Here is a 22,787-nt window from a genome sequence, read left to right as displayed (position 1 = left end):
ATAAAATATATGTTATATAATTTCAATTATTGACAATTATGATTTAAATTTCAACAGTTTTTTTTATAACGTCATTCATTCCTGGATCTATTTTTAAAAGGCATATTAATCAAGTCTTCATTGTCATATAAAAAAATGTTGATTTGCTGCTCAAAATAAATATTGATTAATACATAAAAAGAAAACACTGTTACATATTATTATTCAAATAAATGTATTATTTTATTAAAGGATTCAGCACTGAAGACCAGAAGGTTTTAAACATTGTTTACACGTCTTCTTAATTTTGACCAGTTCGACTAAAATTAATAATGTTTTCAATATGATTGTTATCGTGAAATACTAAGACAAATGATTTTTTCAAAAATGATTTCTTCTTTTATTAGTAATGCATTCCTAGTAGTGTAAGGCATGAATAGAATAGAGAGAAAAATACAGAAAGAGCGAGCCAAAATAAAATAAAGAGGCCTAGTGACTTTTTTACATGTTTGGAACATTACTATTTCGTTGCTAAGCGCGACTCTGCGCAGACTATTTGATAGAATCTGATTGGCTAATTGAAACCGGCTTGGCCAATAGGAATATGGTAAAACCTGTCGACTTCGAGACCGCACACTGCAGACGCTTCGCGGGTATACTGGTGAGGAGACACAGGCAACGGCGGATGATTTGCTTTATTTTATGTCACTCTGCCCGTCGAAGAGTCGACGTCTTTAATTTATTCTTTAAAAAATCAGCTGATTATTTAGGAAAATCGTGAATATAAATATTTATAAATCCTAATTTATATCACAAGTAACTTATCGAGCGAGGCCCAAAGTTTACAGTCAATGGAGGTAAGAGCTGTTTCTGAGTAACAGTTAAACTGTCTAACGTTAGCTTGTTCGCTTTTTCTGTCTGCTTGTTAAGTGCTTGTTAAATGGCCAAAACAGAGTAAGAAGAGTACACATGTATTACCAAACATAAAATATTACATAGCAAATTAAGAATAGTAAAAGTCAAGGTCGCTTTAATATAACTCTGTGTGAAGTTCGTGTTTTTTTCAGTAACTTAGGCGAGGGAAATCCCCCCACAAGGCCTGTTTAGACTGGAATTAAAAGTTAACTAAAAGTCATTTTGCACATGCTGACCAGTTTATATACATTTGTGTGCTGTTTGCCATTATTGTTCAGTATTATAAGTACAGTTTTACCTTTATGCTTTATAAAACAAGCACATAAGTTAATTTGAACTAATGTAATTTTCACCTGTGTTTAAGGGTAACGTTAATAATGCAGGGAAAAGCAAAATCAATGTGGATGCAAATGGAGCAAGAACAATCTTGGATCGATTTCAGAATTCTGGAACAGACTCCTATTTTACCACCTACAAGCCTCAGGTGAGTAACGTTAAGCTGAAGATATATATAACGATGTAAAACATATAACTTACTGTTATCACTGGGTGTATTTGAGTCACTATTTGTGACCCTGAACCACAAAACCTGTTATAAGGGTATTTAAAAAAAAGGTTTACACATTATTTATATATTTATAGTTAATTAATAGGCTTTCCTTTTTGTAAGTATAAGAAATATTTGGCTGAGATACAACTTTTTGAAAAACTGGAATCTGAGGGTTCAAGAAATCTAAATGCTGAGATAATCGCATTTAAAGTAGTATAAATTAAGTCTTAGCAATGCACACTACTGATCAAAAATGGAGTTTTGATTACAATAGGAAATGTACAAAATATGTTAATGGAACTTTATCTTTATTGAATATTCTAATAACTTTGGCATAAAAGAAAAAAAAACTTCATCATTTTGACTCATACGATACATTTTGGCTCAAAATTATCTTGTTATATAAGGTCAGAGTTCACATTTCATCTTCAATATATTAATCAAAAGAGAGTAATTTACCTGTATTTTTAATGCATAATTATTGGAACTTGTAGATATAATGTGTTAGAATGTTTTAGAATTGAGAATGATTTTAAATGTCTTTCCACTTTATTAACTGCCTCCCATCATGCTATCCATCAATAAATGCTCTATTCATAATTTTCAGACTAGTTTCAGTGACAGCAGATTTCTGTCTCAGTCGTCAAACTCATTCTCGAACTGCCAGATGCAAGACTGTGCTCCACTACCTTACACAGTTTGGTCAACTCAGGAAGACTGGCCTCAAGCTATAACTAATAGCAGGTTATAATTAATTTTTATTTATATTAATAATGTTGTAACATTTGAACATTGTATATTGTATACACGTTAATATTTTGAAAAGTATTTGACATTAAAGATTTAAAGTTTGATTTTGCACAGAAATTCGATAGATGGCAATAATTGTGGCAGTGAGGCTGATCTTTATGGATTAGTGTCAGATATCTTGGATGAACCAGATTCAGTGGACCCCTACCCCTCCTATGAGAAGTAAGTCCCTCCTAATTTATGTAACAGGTATTATGGGAAAAAGCTAATTATAATTATAGCTGTGTAAAAACAGCAAATTGCACATTCATTTTCTCAGGAAATCACGTTTAATATGTCTTAATCAGCCCTTATATCTAAATCAATATCAAAACCAGTGTTCTGTAGTTACATTTAATTTAAAAGTAAGCAATATGCATTTGCAATTTACAAAATGTCTATATTTCCCAAGTTTTTTCAAAAATTTTTTTCATGGTACATGCATAGCAAGTTTAGTTTTTCCCATTTTAAAATTTCTGGCAAATATTTTAATTGTGAATTTAGAAGTAAAAAAAGATTATAAAATGAATTGAAAACAAAACATACAGTTTTACATATTACAATTTTTAGGAATGATGAAATACTATTTTTGTCATTCTGTCTAATTTCTGTGATTATTCCCTAATAAGGCTTTAATAATTGTATTTATCCTAGGGCTATAGTTATTTCATAATTTTTTCAAGTTGAAGAGTTTTCCCGAAGTTCATTCAGTTTTTTTGTGTATATGGTTTGACAGTAGTTTTCTGAAATGAAAGAATAAAACGGCTGTATAGCAGGGCTGTACGATTAATCGAAAAAAGATCCTGATCTCGATTTGCCCTGCACATGATCTTAATACAGCTTTTTTACGATTCAGCCAATTGTATTTTCAAGGTCAGGAGAGAAGAGTAAAGAGTCTTCACAGGAACATGAACACCTTCAAATGGCGTCAAAAGTGTAACTATTTATTAGGTATAATTCACCCAGAAATGTAATTTCTAACTTCATGTAATGATATTTGCGGCTGCGAAATAACACGTGAGCTGACCCCGAGGTACTGAGAACACGCGCGTGCACACAGCATAATAATAATTCAACGCAGCAAACATAATAATTCAACTTTATAATTATGAATAGTTGTATTCTGGTGTCACAATTTTACTGTGAATTAACAAACAGGATATATTTAAAGTCTGTTCAAGTCCACCATAATGACTGTACAAAATGTAGCATTTTAAGCAACAGTAAACCTACATATAGGCCTAATATTATTATCGTTGTTTTACCATATTGTTTAGAATTATAAGGATCTATTTGACATTTTTGTCAAAATTGAGTTATTGACATATTCTTATTAAATGACAACTTATTGTTTACATTTTAAGACTTTTAAAAAAAACAAACAAAAAATTTTTTTTTGCACACATACCGTTTGCTATATGGATTGCAAAAACTTTGAAGCTCAATATCTCAAAATCATTCAGAATGCAGATGGAACCTTATAATTCCAAGGTGGCGATATGTTTGAGAATTACCAATAATAATAGCCTACTTATATTAACCTTTATTTTACCTCTAAAGAATTGTGAGAACGAATCGTGATATTGATTTTAAGCAAAAAAAAAAATCGTGATTCACATTTTATTCAAAATCGTGCAGCTCTACTGTATAGTTACTCTCAGAGCAGGTCTGGAGATAAAGTTCATGTCCTCAGTATAGTGAGATGACAGATGCTGAAAACCCCACAAGTGCCACACATGTTTGAGTATGTGTGCTTTGCCACTGAGAATGTGCAGTATGTTTAAATACTCATGGTCATTTAATGGTGATTATGAATGTGATAATGATTTATTCCTTCAAAATTTACCAAGTTATGTGATGTTCTGTTATAGAATGATTTAAATTTTTATGGCTGGATTTTGCACTTTCATTTGCATTTTCCACATCATGAAAGTCATAGGTTTGAAAGATACAGTCAACAATTTAAATTTGATGCATGGAATGCATGGACTTGATGAACAAACACATATAAACGTATGCATATATATATATGTCATATTGTTTTTTAACATTGTTTTAGCAGGCTACCATCTAGTTTGAAAGGTGTATGGTCTCCAAAGTTAAGAGAAAACAACATGCAGTATTTCAACAATGAGATGCAGATGCCACCCATTTCTGGATTTCCATCAAACAATATTAATCCTAAACCAGTCACCAAGGTCTGCCCTCAGCCTTTGGGTAGAGAATTTCAACAGTGGGCAGAACTTCAGAACTTTAATGGCTTTGATTCTCCTCGTAATTTCTCTTCCTGTAATGGAGGGGCTGACATATATTCTCAAGACCTCCCTTGTCCACCAGACCTGAACACACCACCATACACAACCAGAAAACCTGAGTATATTACACCTGACAAAGAAGAAGGATACTTTAACCCCACTAACTCCACATCTGATTATATAAACACGGCCAACTCCTATTATTCTTCTCAAAATTCAGATGACTCCTATTTCAATTCATCTCATGACTTTTCACCAATGAATAAAGATAAACTGAGAAACATCCAATCTTTCTCTGTCCAGGATGTCAGTAAGCTGGCCTTTCTGTTGGCAGAGCAGGACATGAACTACTGCAAAGAACCAACCCAGAATGGGTTTTTAACGCAGAGGAACTATGAAGAAATCATGGCAGAGCAGAAAAGTCATCCTTTTCAAAGGATGTCAGAGCTTATTTCTCAAAAACCAAATTTTAAGAATGAGGTGACCCGCAACCTTTTAGAGCAAAGAGGAGGAAAAGCAGAGGATAAAAAGACTCTTTTACAAAGACATTATAACACAAATGAATTTTCAGGGTTCAGGTCATCTAAAGCTTTTTCACCTACTGTCATACCACCAGCCCTGTACCCAAATAAAGAAACTAGCCCAATGGGAAGTGGCATAACTCAAACCAGTGTTAATCTCTTTCACCCACTCCAGCCAAACCATTGTCAAATCCAAGCAAAGATTCCAGCAAAAACCAGCAGCAGAAATGAATCACAGGGCTTTGCGAATCTCACCACAGCTGGGTCAGCTCAATTACTTCCTTCTCAGCAGTTGTTTCGACCTGCAGGGAGAGTCCCGACTGATCTGAGTCAAGGGAACGCAGTAAATCTACATGGTGCAATAGGCCAGGTCAGTCTTGAGGCTTTAGGGAAGGGAGCAGGAAATGTGGACATTTCAGATTTTGATCTCAAGCTAGAGAACAACAGGTTTACTGCAGGCCTTATGTTAGATGGTCGCTTTACTCCACGATCTAGCATGAAACCCAAACTTCCGGAGGCAGAGAATAAAGCTGAACTGCTGCAGAATCCATACCATGGGCTGGCCAGTTTGTATGGAAGACAAGTAAGACACAACGAAGCTAGTTCGAGTTCAACCACACCATCACACCCTTTCCCATTCCTATATCAAATGGGTGATCCCAGAAAAAGTCAGTACCATTCACAGCCTTCACTGCCCTTCTGCTCTGTGCCTATTATCAATGTGAGTGAACGTCTACCAGATGCAGATATTTCACCCTTCAGCCCCTATCTACAAGAATGTGCCGGGCTAAGCCAAGCATCAGGAGATGGGTTGTTCTCAGGGTTTCTCTCTGCTATGGCTTTGCCTAAGCTTGGCAAAGCACTTGGAAGTCCCAACAGTCAGCTACACTTTTACCTGGAGGAATGTTACGAGCAGTGGAGGATGCTGGAAAAAGAGAGAAAGAGAGTAAGTGTGTCTATTTGTGTCAGATTATATTTAATATAAGGGCTGCATGATATTGGAAAATTTAGCATTGCAATAATTTGTTTTTCTGTTATATTGCGATATGAATACCGTTTCATCAGCTGCAGTGCTTCCCACACATAGTCTTTATTTGGGCAGGCTGCCCAGGTATATTAATGGCCGCCCAATTATATTTGGTGACATTTATTTTTTTACTATTATTTTCCTTTTACCCTTTTTTGTATCCACCTATTAGTCAAACATCCGCAATCGATTAACCAATAGAAAATCTTCTCTACACGTTTCCTACTTCTCGTTGTGTGTGCATGAGAACTGTCAACATTCTTACAGACAATCTCATGTGCTCTGCAGAGACCCACAGAGACGCCTGTTCTGGGACTTAAAAATGCGCCTGTCCAGGGTTTCTAAATCTCTTGAATTGTCCAGAATTTGGCTTTTTTTTAAAAGTCGTTTGTTTTTTTATACATTTTTGCACAACATTTTTATTTTAAGTCTGATTTACTTTTGCTTAGCTTCGCAGCTGACATCGCATGCACAGCCGCAAGAGCAAGAGAAACATTAAATAATTAATTCTTTGATCTAAACGACTCATAAACTTTTCTATATATGAGTAGGCATGGGCAGATATAAGATTTTTACGGTATGATAACCCTGGATAAAAATATCACGGTTTGACAGTATTGTGTTTACTGCTGTAAAATATATTCTTTTTAAATATCTGGGTTTAAAACAAAACCATTTTTCTCCTTTGTACACAATATATTTTAATTTAAGAAACATTTATAATATTTTGTAGCAGTAAACATGTAAGGCTAAATAATAAAAATGTATCATTGACTTCTGCTGTCTTCATTAGTTTCAAAAACACAGATTTCACAGAACTTTAAAAGGCATCTTTGGATATATTTTCTGCTGGAGATACTGTTGCCCATGTAATTTTTTTTTTTACATACACCGTAAGAGTGGTATAAGAGAAACTGTTTGCGTTTTTTTTAAAACCATGACTTTTTCAAACCGCAGTATACCTTGAAACCGGTTATCATCCCATGCCAAAATTAAATTCTTGAGGCAAAATTACATCTAAACTGGTCGCAAAATATTTGTTCACCACTAGAAATCGTTAATTATTCATTTGATTTTTAAAAATAATCAACATTTTTTATTTATTTTACTTTTTAGAGATATTGTTTGCTTTATTCCGAAATGTTATGTCATTTGCTTTATATTTTTGTATTTGATATTTGATATATTACATATTTTATACTTATCTAACATGCTTTGGCAATACTGTACAAAATGTCAGTAGCAGATTTTACATATCTGTGGGTGCACATGGCTCCTCCTGAATAGAATAAAAGTAAAATAAATAGTGGATTTCTTGTGTAATTTCAACAGTCTTTTTTTAAAACGTCAACCCATTGAAAAGAACCAGCATTCAACAGTGTATAATAAATAAAACTGTTGCTAAAAATCGCTTTCTTTGTCGCATGTATGTAACCATGTGCCATAGGTAAAGGATGTGTTTTAATCCGGCTACCAACGCAAGTATATCTCAAACCTGTGGGAAGCACTGAGATGACTTGAAATATATAATTTTATATTGATTTAGAGGACTCTGTAGGGGAGAAAATCAATCGATAAATATAAACAAATATCTACAAGCATTCAAATGTAAAACAATACTGCATAGTCTTAAGTATATACATTGTGTTACAAATTGTGCAATTTCTTGTGCCTGAATGCTTTTAAAATGCTCATACAGTCGCAGGGCTCAAAAACATATGTAAAACACTTGCAATCTATTGTTTAATCTCTGCAGTGACTCTACTAATTTCATGTGTTCTGAACTGTTGTGCTAATCAGCTATAATCCAGACTCAACATTGCATATGCAGTGATTTGTCTATTGCAAATACACTTATTGTGATATCGATGCTGAAACGATATATTGTGAAGCTCTAACTAATACTTACTTTTTGTCTTGGTGAATCACGCTACTAAGTTGACATGCTACTAAACTGATATGCTTGTGTATGTTTACAATTTAAGCAGAATGAGGTAATAAACTGATTTAGTACTGTATACTTTCTGACAGGCGGAAGCTATTCTTACAAAGGCTTACCTGGGGAAACTTGTGTCTATGGTGGTGACCAGTAGCAGCTTACCCAAAATGCCTCCAAACCCCTCCAGAGTGGACCGGCTCATTGTGGATCAGTTGCGTGAACAGGCAAAAGTCAGTCTTCTGTGCCATTTTTCTTTAGATTTCAAATAAGGACCACAAGAGGGTGCTGGTGAACTTGCCAACAAATCAGAAATCTAAAAAAAATTACTTAAATATATGTGACTTACATTACTGTGTTTTTGGGCTTTCTAAAAAGTGAAATTTATGAAATCATGAATGATGGTTATGAAAAAATTACAATGATTTCTTTTGGCATACATAGTTAATAGTAAATGTATATTTTTAATGTTTTAATACATATTTAATATCTTTAATTATGAAAATATAGCTGACTATATTTTAGAAAATGGGTCTATCATTAAAGCAACCATCTTTGGGGTAAATGGAGTTGAAATGGTTGAGAACTCTTGCTCTGTTGTTTTAATGTGATACAAATATGAAAGTGAAACCCCTGTTTCTTTATATTTTAGAATTGTTCCTTCTAGAATTCCCAGAATAAAATGTCCAATACATGCACTCAGTTGGCCTATTTTGACTGCTACACCATCATAAATTGTAAAAATAACCCATTCAAAAAAGCTTTAAGAACAAGTTCAATTCTCTGTGTTGACCGTTAAATCGGTGTGACTTCAGCCAATTAGTTAAGTCCAACATCCAACTGTGTAAGAAATACATTCAATCTGATATAAGAGAAGCCATATTTCACTATCGTATTGTATTTAAATTGAGAAAACATTTTACAAGTAACTTTTATTCTAAATCTTTGACCTTATTCTTTAAACAAAAGCTGACCGGTATAAAGGTGTAAAGTACCAAAGGCGGACAATATTAAAATGGATTTAAATAGTAATTTGGCTATTGTTGTTATCAATGAATTGTCAATCAAATGTAATTTCTTTTACAGAGGCTAGAAAATTGTCAAGCTCTTTTATTATTATTATTAGGTTTCAATTTTTTTATTACTCAAATAGCAAAAATCTGAATGAGGAAAGTTGAATGTGTTAACCAGTTTGCTATTCGCCTAATAAATGACAATAGACTACAGTTTTTTTTTATTTAAAGCTTTAACAGATTCCTACTCTTTCTAATGATATATGATGTGATAAATTTGTATTTTAAAAATAAGTATTTTTTCAAATTTATTTACCCTAAATCTTTAGGAAATATTTTAGTACATTAAAAAATGTGGTTATAATGGTAAAATGACAAGGTAAAATAGTGCTTTAAATGTCACTAAAATGCAGTATTTAAATATCAAAACTAAATCAAATTGAGGCAAATAACAACAAAAATTTTGAGGAAAAAGAACCACCCCTTTCAACCGGCCTTTCTATGGGCTTGCTTGGTAATTTAGATTAGATCTAAATTAGTAATGTACATTCATATTGAAATACAGTAATGCTTTGTGTTTACAGGTGACAGGTTTGCTGGGGAAGATGGAACAGTTGCGGAGTTTTCCACTTCATGCTAATATCAGCTCAACATTGGACAGGCATCTTGAGGTCATCTACATCACTCAGGCACGCCGCAAGGACGAATTCATCAATGCTAGCAACAGACAGAGGCAGCCGGCGGCCTTCTTTAGAGAGGACAGGGGTTAGTGAGTCACGCTTTAACATAAGCTCAGGCAGCAAGTACACATCTATAAACGAATGAATCAGTGGCAAGCCACAATCATAGGATAAGTGAAGTTTGTCCTTGTCAAAATGATCAAAATGCTCCTATAGTTTTTTATTTGTAGATTGCAAATATGTTGATAGACACTGAATGGTTTTCCTGAGGTAAATATGTTGTTACATGGCAATTTTTGAGCTGCTTTAGTGATGTTTTTGGAAATCATGATACCTATATTTCAGTACTGTTTTTTATGTATACCATCTGATGTTAATACATAATGCAAAATCAAACCATGCCAATTAAAAATAGATCTTTTTTTTCCTTAGAATGCAAAATTGCCCACTATACTTTGTGTGTATGTGTAAAAAGGATGTTTCGAACTTCTGGTCGGCAGCTGATGCGTATAAAGAGTCACTTTGGGACAGCTTTAAAAGGAGTTTTAAATCTATTTTATTTGATTTTAATGTCTTTCAACTAATACTGTTGTTGATCAGCGCCACCTTCTGGACTGATCATTATAAAAAATGCAATCTAATGGGATGGAAAACAACTGCTGCAAGGTATTTTTCCCTCCTTGTCAGACGGCATCTTGTGCCATTTAAATGGAGCATCGCCATCTTTAAAGTCAACATTTTGTCTTATATAACCAACCTAAACAAATGAAATTCACCAAAATGTGACACACATAGCCTGTACTGTCCCACTAACACATTGATTGAATAAGTGTCACAAAGTGAAAATAAAGTGCCATTTTGAAATGACAGAAAAACACATGGTAAATACTACACAACACAAACTAACTAAATGAAACATAACTGAATCAACATGCACATCGGCCAGCAGAGTATCAGTCATGTACTTTTATTGGTAATTGATTTTTTACCATTTTTGGAAATTGCATGGCTTGCATACCTGCTAATTTCATGCCAGTAATATGGTTTGCTCTTTATAATGCAGTGAAGCATAGTTTGTGTGTGTGCTTGGATTGAAGAGCCGCAGAGTACAGTAAACCAGCTGACAGGTCCAGAACACTGACGCTGTATTTAAGCATCTGATCTGGCCGCAGATTCTGAATTAGGAGAAGGTTTTTCTTTCTCACTTGAATCGCATCTGACTTAAGCATAACAGCGTTAACATGTCTTTCATTCAGTATTAAAGTTTTGCATCACAAGCACACTCCTTAAGCCTCTGAAAACAGTATTGACACTTGGTTGAGAACACTGCTCTGGTTGATGACAGTTCTTAACGGAAGTTCTAAGCATCCTACCGTAAGGAGCTGGTCACTATGGCACCCTCCAAGCAGCAGCAAAGAAAAAGGTCTATACGTTGTTAATCTACTAGTGTCCGTTTTTATCTTAAAAAAAAAAAAAAAAAGGTTTGGTGAAAATTTCACTAGTCCAAAGTAACACAACAAGCTCAGCATTGTTTCGCCACTTATTGACAGATCATTTGCTTAGTTAAGATGAATGTTCTGTTAAAAATGATAAATGTATTATGACATTATGCCTCAGTGTGTATTGATACTGTTTTGCCTCGAGGTTAAAAAAAAACATGTTTCTTATCAAAGCATTTCTTTTGTTTCTCAAATCTCACAGAGATTCTTATGTTGGCATCTGCAGTGAAAGACCTGTGCATCAGCACCAGAAAGGCCAGAACTGCTCTTTGGTGTGCATTACAAATGACTTTGCCCAAAACAAGCAGTTACCAAGAGGAGGAACTTGACAAAGGTACTTGCTCCCCTTTAGGCCCAGACAGTCCTGAGCAGTGCAGGTTGGAGAGATCACAGACTACCCTGTGATGCCTTTCTGACAGGTATATGGTGTTTGTACGTTTTTTTTCCAAAAAAGTACATTCATCTAAAAGGTGATGAGGTTGCATTTTAAGAGAAATGAATAAGTTATTTAAGTTATTCCACTATAGTGACACATTAGGCTCAGTTGTGGGCAGCAGATGGAATTCTTAGTTCATTAATATTTATCAGTCTACTGTGGAAAGGACCAATCAGATTCTCCAAAAACATGGAATTATGGCAGTAAGATCAGTATTGAGGTATTTGTCCAAGGATCCCAGAAAAAAACTGCCAGTTAGAACAAAATGATTTGAGAGAGATAGCATAAGATTGATTTAAGAAGAAAGAGTAAGAGAGATGAATTCACAAGAGGGAACTTTTAACTGTTGATAATGAAACCAAATGTGTGGCAAGAGTAAAATCTGTGGCTTTGGAAGATAATATTTTTGCCTCAGAAATGTCAATTGAGAAATATATAAATAGTTACATAGGAAACAATTATTTGCGTTAAAGGTCTTTTGACAGTTTAATTAGTGTCTCCTACAATCTACGATCCTCAGCACATTTAAGGCATTCACAAAAACAGTATTTATGACCAGTAGGACGTGTTCGCGTTGTCCTGGCCTTATTTATTTGAGCAAGATTTTCTTGGCGTCAGCACTTGTTTTTAGTGATCTTACTGGATAAGCAATAACAACCCCAAATCATTACTTAAATCTGTCGTTTGTTTTGGAGAAAAACTGAATGTGAGTTTATTTATTCACCGTTTGTTTATCTAAATTCTGAATTTAGCTCAAGTTTCCAGTCGCCATTTTTCAGTGTATGTATGTGGTCAATCTGTCTGTGGTGTAACTCTTTTGAGGATCTGCGGAGTAGCTGAGAGTACCATCATTCATGGACTGACATAAATGATGTAAATGACATGTTTAAAGGCTAACATTGTTCATATGATGTGTACTTATACTGTATCGTTTCATTGCTTTTGTTCAAGTTTTCCAATTAAACTAACAGCAGTAAATCCCTTAACTCAAAGACTGGTGCTTAACATACAGTGTTAATCAATGCTAAATCAGCATTTCTGCAGTATATTTTACTCATTATTCATTCAATAATGCATGTTTTAAATGTTCATGATGAAGCCCTCAACTAAAGTTCATGAGATTTTAACAGATTTATGTGTTGAACAACAATTAAGGAAATATTAGCATCTGTTAGTTTTAATTTCAATGAAAAAAAAAATCTTTTTTTTTTTTAGCTTTGCCTCTAATTCCACCTGTGTTAAGAATTATATTAGGGGTGACATCATTGGTGGTGATATAGCATAGATCTTAAGAAAAGATGCTTTTAAAGTATTTGGTCAGACTGTGTGACCGCACAGTAGGTGTTCATGATGGGTTGTGGCACTGGTAGTGTTGTCAGAATTACCAACTCTGGTACAAGTTTATTCTGAAATGTAAAAATGTGACGATAGCAGCATTTTGATTGCTACAGGTGTTTGTCATATGTTCATGCATTCATCAGATATAACTGTGAATAGCTCTAATGTTTATAGGTTTACAAGAATGCTTACACTTGATGTACAGACACTGAAGCATTTAGCCATGTTTTTCATCACTCATATCTGTTTACAGGCAGATCCTCTGATTGACACAAATTTCAAAAGTAAAGTAGGTATGTGTCTAAATATTAAAACAGGTGTTCATGAAATATAAAAATCTTGCATTTATCTATCAGAATAAAATAAGACTAATTTTATAGTATAAATTTCCCAAAAATAGAAAAAAAATTCCTTTCTTTAAACAATGTCTACCATATTAAAAAAAAAAATCCTGCAGCAAATATTTTTTAAAAAAGGTTGAAAGAAATAAAATAAATGTTTAATATGGCCTAAGTTATATCTTAAAATGTTTAGCGTATCATATTAATAACATAGTGCAACTTTCACACTGTGGAAAAAGTTCAGGAACTCTGTTTACGCAAACTAAAACCTAGCAAATGTTAATTACATAGGTTTCGCCAAAGACTATGAATAGACTGGTTTTACCTATGTTGTTCTGTGTGATGATGGGTGAAGATATTTAACTAGATATCAAAACAGAAACAAAATCTTGACGGGGTAAGTTTGTTTTAAGACTATTTAAGGCCAAATTTTTATACTATTGATTTAAGACTTTTTAAAGATCTGCAGATATCCTGATTTATGTCTTGTTTTAAGGTAGAAAATAATGTAAGAGATAAGCAAAAGAATGTTTTTATAGATGATCACAGAATTGAACAACAGTTTCACTAATCAAAAGTATTCAAGAGCCAGAGCTCTTATTGCATGAATAGTTTTTACAAGCAGTGATACTGATAACAAATATTTAGACGCTGTACTGTTTTAAGTCATGCGTATATGTAAAGATGTTTGAAAAAGGTATACATCAATGGTTTCATATTCAAAGGAGAGGTAGTTTAAATTACACTAGTTTGCTTATGAAGTATATTTGACACTAAAAACTATTTAGCTCATGTTAAGAGACTATAGTTTGAATTATTCCCCCTTATTTGCATGACATGCTGAGAGCAATGTATAAAAATTTATTCTGGCATTTATCCTCAACGTTGAATTGCATTTATTTGATGCATCCTAGAATGTAAGAAAAGCCCCATGGAATTGCATGTAAAATAACATCCTTTTGATTTCATGTAGTTTAAACAGAGTCCTAAGTCTTTCATATAAAAACACAGGCTTTCACGGACAAACCACGATCCTCGTTGGTGGTCACTGATTCATAAACAACAATTCATTCATGTTTATTCATAAGGATAACTCCTTGTCACTTGGTCAAAAGTGAACACACAATTTATTGTACCAGTGTTGGGATGTTTTAGCATACAAAATGTTAAATATCGAAGTTCTGATAGTAAAAATCTTAAACCACTTGATCGTATAAGCTACTAGACAAGTTTAAGAGATATCACTTTGCCTACAGTGCAGCCCATTGTAGTATATGTAAAGGCAGTCTACAAGGTATTGGCACAAAATGTAGCAGCTTCATACAAACAGTTGTCAATTCATATATATGCACACAAACATACCCTTATAGAAGTTCACTGCCCTATAACAAAAATACAGAAATGTCTAACAAGAGCTGTTTGTTGACACCAATGAACTTTAAACAAACTACACATGTCCCCATTTAGCAATGATTAGCAGTTGTGATTATGTCTTTGGGTCGTCTCTTAGCCCTCTCCATATATTGCTACACAACAAGAAGGCTTCTATTGGTTTTATGTTATTGTGAAAAAGCTTGTGAGCTCAATAAATATAGTTTTGTATCTTGAGTTAGCATGTATTAAATGGAGAGAGAGAGATACATGTTCACTGACTATTTAAAAAAAAACACAGGGCAATAATAAAGAGATTTTAGACAATGTGTTGATTATCTGCTGGTAACAATTTAAGAGTGAATCTTACAGAAAACATGTAAAAGTCACATCTTTACACCATAAACATTTTAACAAATAAAATTAAAACTTAGGCCAAGCACTGCAGTAGTGAGATTTATGGTAAAATGTTCATAAAGCTAAATATTATTTTAGATGTCGGGTTAAAATGTGACTTGAACATGTTTTTGATCTGCTAGAGATTTTGTCATTAAAGGGTTAGTTTATCAAAAAATTCAAATGATATATTTACTCATCTACAATATGTAACAAATTGTTAATATTTAGAATGCAAATGAGGATTTCTGTCCATCCACTGCAAATCTGTTCAACCAAAACTCTTAACTCTTCAAAATGAGATGAAATGTGAAATCTGTATTGGTCACAGTCACTTCATATAATTAACAGACTTAAACTGAAGCTTTCATTCATTTACAAATACTGCATTTAAATTTGGTCACGGAAGCTCAATCATGTTTGCAAGAACCCATGAGGTTTGTTCTTGTGGGTCAAGCAGTTGTTGTTGTAATAATAAATCCTAAATTTAAGCTAGCAAGTAATTATGTCTCCTCTGAAGAGTTTGATTCATATGAATTTTTGTTACAAACTTTATAAAGCTTCAGGGTTTTAATTCACTGTAGGGACATCAATCTCCCAGGTTTGATATATATCATCTACATTCCTATGATGAATGGAAGTGTTGTGGGTTCATAACCATAACAAATAGCAGTTAGCACCTGTAAATATTGAATAAGGGTTATGGCAAATTTTTCGCTGTTTGCTGGACTGTTATAGGTTATTGTACAAGCCAATAGAGTAGCTCATTAGGCCCTATATTATCAAACAATAAACAATTTCAGATACAAAACTGAATATGGATGCATACGTTATAACATTATGAGTTGGGACACTGTTTGCTCATCGTAGTTTTCTCCTCTAGATAAAATAACCTTGGTTTTATACAGTCTACAAAAGCTTTCCTGCAGTTTTCCTCTGCGTCTATATTCTATCTCTTGCGCTCTCCCTTCTGTGTGCGTTTCTTCTCTTTGTCCTTGCGCTCCTGCTTGGACAGTTTGTCTTTTTCACGTTGCATCTTGTCCTGCTCTTTCTTCTTCTGTGCATCTTCCTTGGCCTGGTCACGCTGCAGTTTGCGGCGATTCAAAACATCCTCCACATTGGTGTTTTTGAACAGGGCTGGGGCTTGCAGTAAAGGGAATAGTTCATGTAGATACAGATAAGGATTTATTCAGTGCAGATACTGCACCTGTTCTTATAAGTGCACTAGATACTCAACTACTTAAAAGGATAGTTCACCCTTTTGCTTCATTTATTCTCAGTCCATCCTAGATGTAGGTGTACCCCTCTCTTAATAAAACAATAGAACAGATTTTTTTATTGAGACTATGGCTACTCATAAAATTCTCATAAAAACACTTCCAGAGTTAAAATTATTATAATAATCTAAAAATAATAATAACTATTGTTCCTGATAATACATTCAGTTCTTATGAAGAAGTCTGTGAATCACCAAAGATCACAGTTTCAGCCAAAACTTCTTCATTCTTCAGTTACTGCACCTACATCTTGTACGGCCTGAGTGCAAGTTAATTAACAGCACGTCTTGGGGGAACTATACCTTTAAAGTCCGTGTGAAAACAAAATTGACAAAGTTTATTTTGCTATCACACATTGATGCAAGTTAATCCAATGAAAGAAAATGTTTTGGTAATCTTCAATCAAAGTCTGACCACTTGCTTCTGTGTTCGTAGTGGTGGTCCTTCTTTGATGATGTCAGTTTGGCATTTTTAGCAACAATATTCGTCACCATGCCCCTCTTACCGTTAGTTTGATGTGAGGGAATGATGAAATAAAAACACCTGCCCCCCCTACTCAATATTTCATTTCAGTTGGAAGTAAATCAACATACTGAAACAAAAGTCTCAGCATCCTCCGGATGATGAAGACTTTAAAGTGCTAGGACACATCAGCTCATTCTCGTGATCGAGATGTTCCACTAGAGAGACCTGTGAGAGATGGTGTGAAAAAGGATACATTTGTCACTGGGTATCCCCACTGGGACTTGCTCCTCCTCTTCAGCTTCAGTACAAATATTAAGGAAACTGCTTTTGCACAAGAGAGTTAGAGATGCTTTGTTCTTAACAGAGGTTCAGACACAAGAAGACAACGCAACAGCATATATGCATTAAAAGGATATTCTTCGTCGTCTGTGACATTGGCATATTGAGCAAGAACAGCCTCTTTCCTCTTCTTGGCATCTTCTGACACCTCCTTCTGTTTGACCACAATCTGTGCCTGCTTCTCTATCAGACTAGCAATGGCCTGAACTTCAGCTTAAAACAAAACAAAGCAAAGCAAATCACTATTTTTTTTTTTTTTTTTGGAAAAACTGGACGCTTCCCGCATAACATTGTTGTGGCTCTGCTTCTCTGAGTCTACTTCTCTGTTTAGTAACATGAGGACTCGCAAATGTCTTGGGCAACTCTACAGCAGGGATCAACCTGACAGGCTGAATATAAACACTTATTATAGACTCACTGTACATGGTTTGAAGGATGCATTACGTACTCACTCATTAAATAAACTTATATATAAAAAAAACAGCTGAAAATAAATAAAACAGTAAAACATTGCAAGCCATGTTTTCAAGATGGCTTAAAATGTTGAAAAAGAAAATATTAAAAGTCATAAATTTTATGGTCAGGAAGATTTTTTAAAAACTGTTTTTAAAATAAGTCCTAACAAGACTGCATTTTAATAATATATGAAGAGTTCAGATGCAAAAACCTCTTTATGCCGTCCAAATTTTTTTCCTAAAATGAGCTTTTTGTTTTCAGCCTTCTATGCAGTTATTTCCTTTAAAAACAACGAAAATAACTTATTCGTTGAGCCCACAAACAGGAGTCTGAGAAAAATGCTAATATTAGAAGAAAATATGAAATAGTATTTAGAGGTTTTGCATCTAAACTCTTCATATACAGAAACATCTAATTCACTGATTTGCTAAAGAAATATTATTAAAAATGTTAAAGATTTCTGGAAACAGCACAGTATTTTTGTTAGTACGCTTTGATAAAATATAATGAAAAACATTTTAATTAGAAATGTTTTATTTTCACTTTAATGATAAAAATAATACAAAATCTTGAGTATGCATGTCTGGAATGAGTGCTGTGTCTTTATTGACACTTTAAACTGACAGAATTAAACAACCACAAAAAATAAAATGTCACCACAAGCTGAATGACTGGTAGGAATGTTATATACAGTAAATGTTTATATATGTTTATTGTTAAGATTTCACAGCATGTATAGTTCATTCCGATAAACGTTATGCAATCGAGTAATAAATACTGCACATGCATAGAAGTGCACCACGCTTACAGTATTATCCCAGTCAGTTCCTTTTCTAATGCCAACACTGAACTTACCATCCGCCTGATTGCTCTTTGCTCCAGATCTGCTACAGCACTCTGTCCACTGTTTCAAGATCTCTTGGCAAACCTCCTCAAGCGTCTCTTCTTCCTATCAAAATAAAGTAAACTCAGTTTATAAAATATGTCTAAAATGTTCATGCCAACGACTGTATTTTGACGATTACAGAGGGCTCAGACACCTTATTTAAATATACATATATAAATCAACATACTTTCGATTAAAGGTTTAGGTGAAGACAAATGGTATTTATTTGAGTAAATACTGTTTATAATACTGAATTTAACCTCTGACAATCGCAACAGGCGTTTGATCACCTTTCACACGTTTACTGCTCAAATGAATAAATAAAACAATTAAGGTTACGATATATAATTATCTTTTGTGTTCATAACGAGTTTGTCACAGCAGTGTTTACAGTTTACAGGATCCCAAGAGGAAATGCCACTCGCGTGAAATATCTTGACAGCTGATGTGAGCGTGCACAGAATATGCGCGTGCACTGACCAGAAAAGCGGACAGAATGCCTTGAAGAGCGTCCTTTTGCTCTTCATCGCTCTCCTCCTCCTGAAGCACCCCAAGTATATAAGCTCCGTAAACTTCTCGGTCAACTTCAAGCGAGTCCAGCCGCTCATTCAGCCAGTTTTCAAACTCCCCGGCGATTTGTTCGGGCGCCGCCATCTTCCCTGGCTGGGGTCCTGAGAGTGAGTTGGGGTGTCCGCACAGAACGCCAGACACAAATGTGGGACCGTTGTGGGGTTGTGGGACATTCGCATGCATTTGTTTTAAATACAAAAACTTGTTTACTAATACTTCTACTTTTTGTTAATTTCTATTAGCGTTTTTCTCCTTTTTATACCATGAATAAAATTTAGCTTGTTATTCATGTACTTCATTTTCCGTGAGAAGTTGAACATTTAAATGCTCATAACTTAAGTGCATGAGGGCCTAAGGTGCGCGGCAACATGATATAATGTTGATCTTTAAAACTAAAAGCTGGCCACTAGAGGGCAATGTTTGCCAATCAACTACATAGGAGAAGCTTGAAGTCACAGGTGGATGTCCTTATCCAGGTGAAACACCGCAGGATGCTTCTGAACTGCAGGTAGGATTGATTTTTATTTTATTTTAGAAAGTGGTTAATACATGGCGTACATATTAACATTTTATTGGCTTGATGCATGAAGTGTCCTTTCACATGGGAATCATAATTGGGGCTGAACTAGTGCTATACGAATTCGATCATGCTGAGGCCTGTAATTCTTTTGGCATTTCATTATTGTAGATCAGGGGTGCGCAGTCCTGTTCCTGGAGATCTACCTTCCTACAGAGTTCAGCTCCAGCCCTGATCAACTAATTAGGACCTGAACGGCACTGGATAATTACAGACAGGTGTGTTTGATAATGGTTGCAACTGAAATCTGCAGGAAGGTACAGTAGATCTCCAGGAACAGGGTTGAGCACCCCTGTTGTAGATGAACTATGATTTGATGTAGATTACGTTTTCATGCTTAACACTGTAAAGACTGCTGGGTCATATTGTAATTTCTATAAGGTCTCTGTGGCCAACGTAAAAACGTAAACAAATTGCTTGATGTTCGTTTTATGTAATCAAGGCACCCAGTAAATGTGTTTTAGTGTAACAGTAATGTATACCCCCCAAAAAAAATCATGTCAGGTATATTTACAGCATAAATGATGTTTTGACATTTTGAAAGACTGATGATTTCAACATAATAAGCTTCTTAGTTTTTGCATTCCATAGCAGACAGTATGTGTGTAACATTTTTGCATGTCAACCTTGCAATGAAAACAATTAAGTTTACGCCTAAATAGCTAAACAGTTTGTGTTTTTTTGTCCAAGCTAGTGTTTTACAGTGATTTAAAAATACTTAAAATGTTTCTGTTAATGTTTTCAAACAACACACAATTATATTTGATTGACCAAAGTCACACAAGTGTCAATTTTACATCGTCACAACCGTAATTACGTCCTACGTAAAAGCGTAAATTACGTAAAAACGTCCCAAAAAACAACAAAGTACTTCACAATTACCACATAATTTTGTTTTTTACTTTTGATGGTTTACCACATAAAATACCACACACTACCACAAAAACATTACAGGAATATGACAGTAATACCACACACTCTACCACAAAAATATCACAGTAATATTGCAAATTGTATAACAGACTTATGTGGTAAATACTACCAAAATATGAAAGTGATACCACACACTACCACAAGAATACTACAGGAGTATTAGATACTGTACGGCACAGAATCTTGTGGTAAAACGTCCCAAAAAACAACAAAGTACTACACAGTTACCACATAATTTTTGTGTTGTACATTTGATGGTTTACCACATAAAATATTGCAGGTAATTTTTGTAAGGGAATGGAGCTTATTTCTCATAAATGCAAAAAATGTCAAATAAAATCAGTCATGTTTGTTCTATAGTGAGTCGACTCTTATCCTGTTGATTAGCATTATTTCTTTTCGTTGTGCAGTTTAATTCACAGAATTTCTACAAAGTATGTTGTATACTGTAAACTTGCAGATGCATGTTTATTTTCCTTATTTAAAATCTAAGATATGTTTACAGATTGATATTTGTCTGATCCCATAACTCTGGTTAGATGTTTTGAAAGATATAAACTTATGTTTAAAAATAATATTAACATTTACTTTCTCTGTGAATTTATGTTTTCAGTTTTTACTGTAAATGTCACATCCATACTGCTGGAATTGCTCATAAATAGATATAAATCTCAAAAGTTTTTAAAGATCACGGATCACTGTACAGCCCCAAAATACTAATAATTGTCAATTTAAAACTTTTGATTTTGCTGTGCATTATTTTTCAAACCACGTGTTTTTACCTATTAGCCAGCTTGAAGTGTTCAAATATTTAAAATAGCATTTAGTTTGATCCCTTATTATTTCTATCATTTAATAGATATGATGTTTTCATTTTACTTAAATCTGCCACTATGAATGAAGATGGTATTTGTTCTTTACTTTTTATTTCCACAAAAGCTATTTCAAACATGAATGTAGACCCTTTTACTTGCATTTATATTGTGTTTTCCTCATAAATATTTAATTATGTTTATGCTGTTTAAAAATGGGTAAAAGTTGTACAGAAATCTAAAGCTAAAATGAAAGATGGGAGTAGAGATTGCTGCATGAGGCCATTCCCAGGCATACGGGTCCAGGGTCTCTGGTCATGATGTTGCTTGTTGCTGTGGGCTACTGTTTTAAGCACTATTTTTATCAAGGGGACGCAGATTGATGGAAAGCGACAAGAGCCAGGGGCTGTGGCAGAGCGTGCGGGTGGGCATCTACATGCTCAGGTCCAAAGGCAAACACTCGTGCTCTCTCTTTCAAAGATCTCCATCTCCCAGCACCCATCAGTGCAGCCCCTGCGGGACCAATACTGTGCGTCCTCTCTGTCAGAATCTGCATGTGACACAATCCTCCGGCCCACTTCGTGATCAGCGTGTGGCCGTGACCTCTTTCAGGGTGTCCTTAAAAAGTATTCAAATGCATTACATAGTTCCATCTGGAAATGTAAGGTGAGAAAAAAATGGAATAAAATACAGTATTATTGTGGAGGAAACAATCTATTAGGGAGACACCAAAAGGATTTTTTTTTATTTTTGTCCAACACAAAAACAGATTTTTAACAACTAACAATTGGTGACTTGTCATGATACTAGATTATTGCAACAAGTGAAAATGACCAATATCTTGCTGTCGGACAAAGAATATTTTGTACAGATTTAATTTTGTTTGGGCATATTTAACTTTTGATTTCAGAGAAAAAAAACAGACAGAAAAATATATACTGACACAATAATGCATTTAATTTCTTTATAAACTCATTTAGAGCAAAGGTTTTGCATAAAATGTAGCTTGGTTTGTTTTAACTAAATCTGTAACCTTATTTTAGTTCAGTATTTAAATGTCAAATAAATTCAGCTAAAATAATTTAATTAACTTTGTAAAATGGGTCTTTTTTTTCTTTTTTTTTTTCTGAATAAAGGACTTGAAGGAAAAAAGGGTTTTAAGTAAAACAATACTATACACTGAACGGTTCACATGTATTAAACATGTTTTGTCATATTCTCACTGTAAAATATAAACTAAAATATGAGGATTTTGTTTATTTTCTTACAATTAGATGACCAAACTGAGCAAATGTTGTCAGATAAAGCTTAATTATTCTTATTTAATGATACTGTAGGATTCTTCATTATTTTACAAATGCTACTTGGCATTTATTTGTAATTTTTTTATCTTCTTACTATTTTCTTTAAAACATTCAAACAAGTC

At 34.1% G+C, this 22,787-nt stretch overlaps 2 protein-coding genes and 1 long non-coding RNA gene across 9 annotated transcripts in view; 2 read left to right on the top strand and 1 right to left on the bottom strand.

Moving 5' to 3' along the window:
* The first annotated feature begins 614 nt into the window (after window positions 1-614).
* Window positions 615-12,586, top strand: meioc (meiosis specific with coiled-coil domain). Of its 2 annotated transcripts, none has more exons than XM_087244616.1 (8): window positions 615-836; window positions 1,259-1,378; window positions 2,052-2,188; window positions 2,309-2,416; window positions 4,296-5,955; window positions 8,068-8,205; window positions 9,570-9,750; window positions 11,367-12,586. In XM_087244616.1, the coding sequence occupies exons 1-8, from the start codon at window positions 831-833 to the stop codon at window positions 11,567-11,569; spliced, it is 2,553 nt and encodes an 850-aa protein (XP_087100742.1). In that variant the 5' UTR covers window positions 615-830; the 3' UTR covers window positions 11,570-12,586. The 2 variants fall into 2 exon arrangements, with proteins under 2 accessions (XP_087100742.1, XP_087100741.1); XM_087244615.1 differs by having other exon boundaries at window positions 4,293-5,955.
* Window positions 12,587-14,420: 1,834 nt separating this feature from the next.
* On the bottom strand, window positions 14,421-19,155 carry ccdc43 (coiled-coil domain containing 43). The gene is given in 5 exon segments (NM_200658.2): window positions 14,421-16,183; window positions 17,042-17,091; window positions 17,205-17,340; window positions 18,439-18,532; window positions 18,950-19,155. Coding segments are annotated over 5 exon segments (642 nt in total). The 5' UTR covers window positions 19,124-19,155; the 3' UTR covers window positions 14,421-15,995.
* Window positions 19,156-19,461: 306 nt separating this feature from the next.
* Window positions 19,462-22,787, top strand: part of LOC147845657 (uncharacterized) — a 154,784-nt gene continuing 151,458 nt past the window's right edge. For 3 of the 6 annotated variants that reach the window (XR_015480946.1, XR_015480947.1, XR_015480948.1), the window contains exons 1-2: window positions 19,462-19,547; window positions 19,728-19,834. This is a non-coding gene — a long non-coding RNA (uncharacterized LOC147845657). The remainder of the gene's footprint in view (window positions 19,548-19,727; window positions 19,835-22,787) is intronic. The other 3 variants (XR_015480943.1, XR_015480944.1, XR_015480942.1) reach the window with 1 other exon arrangement.

This window comes from Danio rerio, chromosome 3 (genome assembly GCF_052040795.2).
Source record: "Danio rerio strain M-AB ecotype USA chromosome 3, GRCz13ab, whole genome shotgun sequence".
Lineage (NCBI taxonomy): Eukaryota > Metazoa > Chordata > Actinopteri > Cypriniformes > Danionidae > Danio > Danio rerio.
This window is presented reverse-complemented; position numbering and strand designations above follow the sequence as displayed.